Source organism: Propithecus coquereli, unplaced genomic scaffold, assembly GCF_000956105.1.
Source record: "Propithecus coquereli isolate 6110/MARCELLA unplaced genomic scaffold, Pcoq_1.0 Scaffold26, whole genome shotgun sequence".
Classification (NCBI taxonomy): Eukaryota; Metazoa; Chordata; class Mammalia; order Primates; family Indriidae; genus Propithecus; species Propithecus coquereli.
This window is the reverse complement of record NW_012148174.1, coordinates 2,864,225-2,874,189: the sequence shown is the minus strand read 5'-3', so window position 1 is coordinate 2,874,189 and position 9,965 is coordinate 2,864,225. Positions and strand designations below refer to the sequence as shown.

Here is a 9,965-nt window from a genome sequence, read left to right as displayed (position 1 = left end):
CGGGAGTCAATTGATGCTTCTTTCAAACCTAAAACACCTTCTCTAGCACCCACTCCCAAAATCAGATGAAACATAGTGGAGAAGTAAAAATCGTTCTAAGGATCAAATATTATAATGAATGTAGAAGTGCTTCAAAAATGTAAGTATATTAAAATGAAGGGTCCATATAAAGTGGAATGTTCTGGTTGATCCACCATTTAAATGAATGAATTTATTCACCAGCTACTAGGTGCTATGTTCCTGCATTAGTCAGGGTTCTTCAGAAAAACAATACCAATAGGGTGTGCGTGTGTGTGTGTGTGTATTAATATTACATATATAGAGAGAGAGATTTATTTTAAGGAATTGGCTCAAGCAATTATTGAGGCTGGTGAATCCAAAATCTGCAGGGTGAGCTGGCTGGCAGACTGGAGATTCAGGAAAGAGCTTGCACTGCAGTTCAAGTCTGAAGGCCATTTGCCATTTGCTGGCAGAATTCCTTCTTGGGGGGTGGGGGTTGTCAGTCTTTTGTTCTATTCAGGCCTTCAACTCATCGGATGAGGCCCACCCACTTTATAAAGGGCAATCTGCTTCACTCAAAGTCCACCAACTTAAATGTTAATCTCATCATAAAACACCCTCACAGAAACATCCAGAACAATGTCTGACCAAACATCTGGGCACCATGGCCTAGCCAAATTCACACATAAAATGAACCACTTCAGGTCCTATGGGTAATAAATTTAAAACGAAACAAAAGGAGTTCCTGCTCAATCCAGAGGAACATTAAATAAAAATCACAGGAGGCCATTATTTTGGACTAAGTTTCTGCACTAAGCCCAACTGACCAGACTAGAAATCAAAATAAAGTCACCCGTGCTACAGGTCCACTTAACCAAACTAAGTGGGAAAAATCAGGACACAGAGCTAACAGCCCATTTCCCAAACAGGCCAGTTTCAATCTTCAGTGGGCTTGCCAATGAAATTCCTTGTTTTAATCCTTAACCTGAAGTAACGTGTGGTTAGCCACTCTTTTCTCTATTGCTCTGTTTCCCCGTCCCCGCCTTACAAGGAAAGCAACTCTGAAGCGACTAATCCACTTTTTGTTCTTTGTTTCTGCTTTCTTCAGCCCTTTTCCTGTCTATAAAACCAACCGCCTTTGCTGGACTCATTGGAACATTTATTCTATTTTATAGAATGAAGCGTTGCCCAATGCCAGAGACAGAAAGCCATCTGAGATCTTCAAATTCATTGTCATTTTGTATTTTGACAGCAGGAATTCCTTTTACATTAAATATGCCCGCTTACAGGGTGAGCGACTAGGACAACCCCTACTTCACAACTACACGCGTGGAAAGGTCCGGGCTACAACAAAGCCCTTCCCGGCAGGCACGGACAGGCGTTCTGTCTATGCCACTGCGCATGCCCGCCGGTGACCAGGCGCCAGAGAATGACGTCAGCCGCAGCGCGTCCCCGCCCTCCCCAGCGCCATGCTGGGCTCGCGGGGCGCGCTGTGTGCGGGGCGCCTGCGGGCTGCGGGGCAGGCGTGGCTGTGGGGCCCGCTGGGCCGCCCCCCTGCCCTGGCGCGCGGGGCCGGTGCGCCCCGCCGTGGGGACCGGCAGCCCCGGGGCTGGCCGGAGCCGCGCGGGCGCCCGCTCGGCCTGTCGGCGGCGGCGGTGGTGAACTCGGCGCCCCGCCCTCTGCAGCCCTATCTGCGCCTCATGCGGCTGGACAAGCCCATCGGTGAGTGCGGGCGGGCGGGCGGGCAGCCGGGGTCTGCGGGCCCCGGGCCTCCGGGTCGCCCTGCCCAGCTGTCCGCCGCGGCCGGCCCCGGGGCGACGGAATCGAGAGCCTGAAAGCTGGGGCTTGGCTGCCGGCGCTACGGGTCATCTCGGGACACCGGGTCGGGACGATCTCCGCAGGGACCCGCCGGTTTTCACGCCCGTGTGTCTCCTGAGCCCCCTCGGTGGGCAAAGTAGTCACGCCATAAATAGTTATTTAAATGGTGAATCTAGCGGAACATTGCATTCTCGCGGCCCTGTGTTTTCGCAGGTTCACAGTATGGAAGTACTCGAGCATTCATTGTAGTGTTCGATTTTCCTCGCAGTCCTGCAAGGCACATAATTAAGAGAATTAGGACGCTGGGGAAACTAAGGTCCCTCGTCAGAGCCAGCCCGGAGGAACCCAGTGTTTTGATGCTGAGTCCAAGCTCTTTCCTGTGTCACCCTTAAAGATGCAATTCATTTGAACCCAGCTGGTGCAGTGCTTATGGCCGGCCTGTGAGCTCACGATCGCCCTCTAAGGGAGGATTTCCCTGACCTTCCTATTTTAATTAATATCTGCCATCCTCACTACCCCTTTATCCTCTGTTTTTCTTCGTAGGACTCACCACTAACTAATCTTATGCACTTATTGGTCGATTGACTTCTCCAGTAGTATTGAATGAATTAATAAATTCCTACCACGTTGCCTAGCTTTAAAGATAGAAAGAGCTGTAGAAACTCCCTGCTTTCAAGGAACCTCAATCTAGTTGAAAAAAACAGACAATTTGGTGAGCTGGGAAAGTATGGGATCAAGTATGAGTGGGACAGATGGTAAGTGCTGCAGGAAAAAGAAATTACTGTGGATCTCTGTTGCTGGAAAAAGTTTCAAGAAGAAATTATACTCCAAAGGGCAGGTTGATTTTACAGAGGAGGGAAGAGATGTTAATAGGAGAGATATTTTGCAAAGACCCAAGGGTGGAGTGTTAGAACACTGAGAATATGAGCTTGACCCGAAACACCAAGTGGGTGTAGAAAATGGGAGGTGAGGCTGGATAAGAAAGGAACTGAAGAAGGTGGATAATGAGGAGGGAGTGGAGGAGGCTGAGCTCCAGCTCATCTAGTTGATGACATTTGCCATTGGAGCGTGTGGAAAAATACATTCAAATGCTTAGATACGTTCACTCCTCCTTTGCCCGTGCAGGCCCCAGATTCAGCCTTGCTTTTCGTATTCTAGGTGTATGCGCTACCTCTTTGGGATCAGAGCACTAAGTCATAACAATTGACAAAGCATAAAAGCATGTTAAATGATAGATACAGCTCTGCCATCGTTGGGAGGCTGTGTATGACCCCTTGCATTTTGAGGCCAGATTCAGATTGACAGGCGTAAATTCCCAAGCCCGGTTACCATCCGAAGCCTGACTGTAATTCTGTTCTTGGAGTCTGCGTGATGGAACTGTAGTGTAGGCTTACAGATGAACGTCTGCCACTGTTCTCGTTTCCAGAGTTAAACCTCCGGCTTCCGTCTTCGTGGCTGGGCCTCCCACCAGGTCACAGGAGGCTACAAAGGGGTTATGAGCAAAGCTCTGGAGGCAGACCTCTTAGATTTGAATCTCCGCTCTGCCCATTTGAGGAACCTTGGTTAAATGACCTTACCTCTCCAGGCATTTATTTCTCATTCATAAAATGATGATACTGATAATATTGACTTTATAAGGTTGTCAGGAAAATTCATTCACACGTGTAAGTCTTTAAAACAGTGCCTGGCATAGAATAAGTGCTGAAGAAGTACTATTGCTTCAGAGTGGGGATGGGAGAAAATTGTATTTATAGTAATTATGTATGTTAAGAAGATACCAGCCTGCATGCTTTGGTTCTAAATAAGGTGATATTGCAGGATTTTGCAGAAAACCTATTAATAGTACTGTATTAGAATGCATTCAACAAACTTCTTTTTTTTTTTTTGGAGACAAGTCTCGCTCTGTTGTCCGGGTTAGAGTGCAGTGGTGTCAGCGGAGCTCACAGTAACCTCAAATTCCTGGGCTCAAGCGATCCTCCTGCCTCAGCCTGCCGAGTAGCTGGGACTACAGGCATGTGCCACCATGCCCGGCTAATTTTTTCGATATTTAGTAGAGATGGGGTCTCGCTCTTGCTGAGGCTGGTCTCAAACTCCTAACCTCAAGGGATCCTCCCACCTCGGCCTCCCAGAGAGCTAGGATTACAGCAGTGAGCCACTGCACCCGGCCTCAACAAACATTTTTGAGCCCCTACCATATGCCAGGAATAGTAATAGTAGTAGAATTCCAAGTTTGATATTTCTTAAGTTCTTTTTTTTTTTGATGGATTAATTGTATGTTCATTGTTCTACTTTTTTGAAGTTACATCTTGTTACTTCCCTAAACCAGTAATAGGTTTCATTGTTTTTGAGAGGGCAATGCAACTTTCAAATGGGTCAGCCTACATTATTTCAGGAAGTTTCAGTAGGTGGCACTCTTTCCACTCAATTGGCAGTGTAATTTTTTGTTTTATTGCATTTACGGGTGATTATGTTGTCTTAAAGAGAATCTGTAATTAGTGAATGCATCTTAGACTCAACCTACACAGGCTCTTTGATTTGCCGATCACACCTCAGAACTTGGTCATTTTATTTCATCTCCCAGAGAATTCTTTCTTTTTCTACAATTTCTTTGTTTAACCTACTTTTCTCCTCGCCACCTCTGTATCTTTCTTCACAGCAAAGAGCATAAGGAATGAAGTGTCATAGGGAAGACAGAAAAAAAATGTCGCTGGAATCAATAGGGGCAAAAGTATACACCTAAAGCATTTAGAATACTGCCTGACATTTCGACTTTGGGTAAATGTTAGCTGTTAGTGTAGGGCCCACTAAATACGAGTGTGTCCAGGACAACCTGACTCAGGTCTGGACTGGCCATTTCTCAAGGTTTTAGCTTTAGACTCTGTCTAAGTAAATGAATGAATGAATAAATAAACTAAAATTCAGAAGGTGCCAAGGTATAGAGTAAAAAGTGAGTCTCTTCCATCCATGCAGTTCCCCTCCTCAGAAGCAACTATTGTTAATAGTTTCTAACATGTCCTTCCTGACATGCTGCGTGAGCATTTAACATTCACATATGTATTTGTTTTATATGTAGATATGTGTCTACATATATATACATACATATGTGTGTGTGTTTACTGTAAACATTTTCAAATTCTTTTTCTTGTCCTCCATAGTAGTGGGACCATTTTGTAACCTCATCAGAAATACATGAGGATATTCCACTCCCTAGGTAGGATGTGTTGTCAGACTTTGGTTTTTGTCAGCCTGAAAGGTGAAAAATGTTATGTTAAGGTGGTTTTAATGTGTGTTTCTCAAAGTTGAGTATCTCTTCATATGCATAAGAGCCATTTGTATTTTTTTTCCTGTTAACTCTTACTATGTGTTTGGTCTGTTTTTTAATTGGACTCTTGATCTCTTCTCCATTTTTAGGGGATTTTTACATATTAGGGAGAATAGTCTTTTGTGATATGAGTTGTAAGTTTATTTTCCCAGTTTTGTTACGTGTTTTTTGACTTTGCTTACACTGTTCTTCTTTGAGATACGGTGTTTAAACGAATGAAGACAGTTCACTGATTTGAATTTATACCTTTTTTTGTCTTTTTTCTCTTTCCTTAGGAACCTGGCTACTGTATCTGCCATGTACCTGGAGCATTGGTTTGGCCGCTGAACCAGGCTGTTTTCCAGATTGGTACATGCTGTCCCTCTTTGGCGCTGGAGCTGTTCTGATGCGTGGAGCAGGCTGCACCATTAACGACATGTGGGACCAGGAATACGATAAAAAGGTAGTTTTGTCCTGAAAAGGAATAGAGGAGCTCCTCTCAATTCTGGAGAATAACATGGTGGCATCACTTTTGAATGCCACGTAAAGCAGCAAGGTCATTTAGTGCCCAGCATGAGAAGTCCCAGTGTCAGTAGAACAGCTGGCATTGCAAAGTGCGTGGTACAGTATTTCCTTCCTCAGCACGAGAGTGGCCACAGGGGCAAGGTGTGTATTTCATTTCTACAAAGTGAATTAAGAATTTGGAAAACCGAGGGTAAAAGAGTTAAAGGTTAGGAGTGAAAGCGAAAAATCCATCTTGAACCTTTGAGTGTCCAAAAAGATCTGTCGTCCCTTTCTTTGAGATGTATTTTAGAGCCCCAACTCCTCTCATGTAAATCACATCTTAATTTAAATGAACCAAGGCAGCCTTATTAGCATTTGCTATAATTATTATTATTTTTTTTTGAGACAGAGTCTTACTCTGCCGCCTGGGCTGGACTGCAGTGGCCTCATCATAGCTCGCTGCAACCTCACACTCCTCAGCTCAAGTGATCCTCCTGCCTCAGCCTCCTGAGTAGCTGGGACTATAGTCTGGTGCCACCACGCCTGGCTAATTTTCCTATTTTTTTGTAGAGATGGGGTCTTGCTATTACTCAGGCTGGTCTCCTGGCCTCAAGTGATCCTCCCACCACAGCCTACCAGAGTGCTAGGATTATAGCCGTGAGCCACCATGCCTGGCCTACTATAATTATTTCTTTAAAAAACATAACTTTATTCTTTTTTTTTTCCTTAGAAAAATAATACATGTTTATTCTAAAAAATTCAGTACAGAAATACAAAGGAAAGAAAGTACAAGTCGTCCTTACCTCCTTCCCCAAGATCCCAGAGAAAACTTCAATTAATAGTTTGATTCATTATATTTCTCTGGGTTATTTTCTGTGCATATTCTAATGCATGTATGTAATTATTTCTTTGTTCCTCAGCAGACCATTATTTTCTCAAGGGAAGGGGCCATTTTATTTGCCTTTTATTCTAGCAGCTGTACCACAATTAGTACACGATCATTAAATGCTTGAGTAAGTGATCAAGGGAACTTTGAATTTAAAAGAAACCCATTCTGAATTATATAAAGCAAATAGTCTTGTATAAACTTATATAAAGGGATTGATCAGCCCAGTTTGCCTTTCATATAGTCTGAATTTTCCTTAAGCAAGGCACCCCTTCAGTAATTTTTTAGAACAGTGTTCATGTTTACTAATTTTAAAATATTAATGTTTTTTATTTCGGAAAATATTTATTGAGTACTTGCTGTGTGTGAGACCCAGTAACAGGTTCTAGGATTGCATAGGTGAAGGATAACAGTCCTGACCTCAGTCAGGAACACAGTGGCAGTCTCATGAGAATGGTGTCCACCAGGAACTTCTGAAGACCACCTACCTCAACCCAAGGGAGAGAGTCAAAACTTTTCAGGCAGGGGTGACCTTTGAACTCTGTCTGAATAGGATGGCAGGAAAGAGTGGGCTGGAGGGAGAAGGTTACCCTAGGCGGAGGGAGCAGCAGGCAGCAGGTACAGAGTCTTGACTGAGACAAGCACGTGTTTGATCTCTGCAAGTACGTGATCTGCGTGTGGCCGGAGGGTGGGGTGTATGGAGGGGTGGCGGGAACCAGAAGGTGAGGCCTCCTGTGCCGCCCGGTGCGGTTGGGGTTGTTCATGCCAGGAGATGTGCGCTTTCCTGATCTGGAGGTTCACACGTCCTGGTCCGTTTTTAATTCTGCATACGGTTTGAAGGAGGCTTCTGTTGGCATATATCACTTCAAAATCATTTTTGAACATGCTTAGAGTGGTTCATCATTTAAAAATAAATCGCTTTACTCACAGTTCACAGTCTTTACTCACAGCTGCTGACAGGCTGCTTTATTATTCAGTGAAGCATGATAGAAATCCGGTCAGCAAACTTTTCCTGTAGGAGACCAGGTAGTAAATATTTGAGGCTTTCTCCATGGAAATTGAGCATCACACTTGCTAAGCTGAGCAGCTAAATAGCTAGAGAAGGAAGTCGCTTTGTTTCGCTTGTTTGAAGATGGGGTTGGGAGAAAGGGGAATGAGCGATGGGAATTTTTAGTTCTTTTCAAAGCTATTTTAAATGTGAAGTTTTGATTCCTGGCAGTACTTCAAATGTTGATTTCACTCTTTATTCATCTTTGTGCCTTAGTGCCTCCCATGGGCCAGTCTCTTGATTAAATGTTTAAATAAATGAGCAATTACATGAGGCTAAGGTATCTATTTTTATGTGTTCAGGTTACAAGAACAGCAAATCGCCCAGTAGCTGCTGGAAACATTTCAACGTTTCAGTCCTTTGTTTTTCTTGGGGGACAGCTGACCTTGGCACTAGGTGTTCTTCTGTGTCTCAATTACTACAGGTATATTAAATGTGTTTTCCATAATCGTGTATAAAATCTCTCTTTTGAAATTTTCTGGAAAAGATAGGAATAAACTAAAATTGAAATATCTTTACCACAAAGTTTATTGCCTGCCAATCAAGCACCTATAAGTTAGCAAGTATAAATAACTTAACCACATATTGTAAAATCTACTTCAAAAATGCTTTCAGCCAAAGGAGTTGAGATATCAGCATTTAATTTATTCTGAGGCACCTTCAGTATTTTCACTGCCTGTTCCCTAAGGGACACAAGACACTTTCATGGGTTTCTAAGTGTGTACATGGATGTGTGTGTTATATACCCACGTGTACACGTATAATTTTGTTTATGCTGATAGTGTCTCTGAAGTAAATGGAAGCAGAAGTGATTGTACTCATTTTGCGAAAAGGAACTATGTCTTTCCCAGAGTCATGTTACTAATCAATGACAGAAGAAAAAAATAGGAAGACTCATTCCTATATCTTTTTTTTTTCTTTTTTGAGACAGAGTCTAATTCTGTTGCCCCGGCTCGAGTGCTGTGGCGTCAGCCTAGCTCACAGCAACCTCACACTCCTGGGCTGAAGCGATCCTCCTGCCTCAGCCTCCCAAGTAGCTGGAGCTACTGAAGTAAATATACTAGTTTCCACTAGTTTGCCACCATGCCCGGCTAATTTTTATTATTTTTAGTAGAGACGGGGTCTCGCTCTTGCTCAGGCTGGTCTCAAACTCCTGAGCTCACGCGATCCTCCCGCCTCGGCCTCCCAGTCATTCCTGTATCTTTTCAATAGAGACGATACTAAACTTGTTCATCAGGTGGCTGCTTACAAAGTACTTCAATTAGAAAAAAAAAAAAAGACAAAGAGAAGGGGGGTGTCAGCAGATACGTATTACTTTACAGAGACTAGACCTAATCGTTGCCTTGTCCTTATAGCATCAATAACATGAAAACACCTTTGGAAGGTTATTCCTGGAGGGGTAGTATTAGATGAACTTTGAGATACCTAAGAACTTCTTATTTTATCACATTTTCGTAGGTGCTTTCCTTTTCTGGAGAAGTAACACCTTGTCATACATATGAAGAGGGATATCTTGACTCTAATTCTCAGGATGTCTGAGTTTACTTAATGTTTGCAGACGGAGTTCGGAGAGGCAATAGCGTACGTGGTTAATAGGTTGGACTCTGGAATCAGACTGCCTTAGGTCTGAATCCGGGCTGTCCTACTGACTAGCGATGTCACAGCTGGCAGATTACTTAATCTCGTTGTGCTTCAGTTGCCTCATCTGCAAAAAAGAAGGAGAATAAAACTACCTGCCTCTTAGGGTAGTTGTGAAGATTATAGTGAGTTAACAAATGTAAAGCATTTAGAATAGTGCCTAATACATTAAAGTACTGTGTGTGTTATATGTTTTTTGTTTGTTTTGTAACATTTAAAATATTCTAATCATCCTTTATAATAGGGAACGTCAAAGTGTAGCAAGAGAATTTACATAACAAATATGTAATTAAAGATAAAAAATATTTTCCAATTAGTATTTCTAATGTTGTCTTAAAGTGTTTAGTAATTTCTAAGAGATAGTGACATTAATCTTTTTAATGGTTTTTCCTGTTTTCAGTATAGCTCTGGGAGCAGCATCCTTACTTCTTGTCGTCACCTACCCACTAATGAAAAGAATTACATACTGGCCTCAATTAGCCTTGGGTGAGCTTGAAACGACTATGAGATTTCCTTTGATACTCTCAGACTGTACCTGTGTAGACAAGTAGGTAGGTAGGTAGATAGGCAGAGATGAAATGTCAGATCAGTCATGAAATTTTCCAAAGCAAGAATAGACTTTCGTATTTTAAAGAAGGGCATTTAGCCACTTTTATTAGCTAAGAAATCTTGCATATTTATTCAGATTATCATTATGATCATTATTATTTTCTGAAATACTTTTTTAAAAATCGAGGTATGTCATGAAAAAGTGTTTGATGTAGGTGCCC

The 9,965-nt window shown here is 42.8% G+C and overlaps 1 protein-coding gene across 1 annotated transcript in view; it reads left to right on the top strand.

The window, feature by feature from the left end:
• The first annotated feature begins 1,454 nt into the window (after nucleotides 1-1,454).
• Nucleotides 1,455-9,965, top strand: part of COQ2 (coenzyme Q2 4-hydroxybenzoate polyprenyltransferase) — a 12,920-nt gene continuing 4,409 nt past the window's right edge. Inside the window, exons 1-4 of the mRNA XM_012647173.1 lie at nucleotides 1,455-1,722; nucleotides 5,416-5,582; nucleotides 7,860-7,981; nucleotides 9,596-9,681. Coding sequence (XP_012502627.1) covers nucleotides 1,470-1,722; nucleotides 5,416-5,582; nucleotides 7,860-7,981; nucleotides 9,596-9,681 — 628 coding nt within the window. The 5' untranslated portion in view covers nucleotides 1,455-1,469. The remainder of the gene's footprint in view (nucleotides 1,723-5,415; nucleotides 5,583-7,859; nucleotides 7,982-9,595; nucleotides 9,682-9,965) is intronic.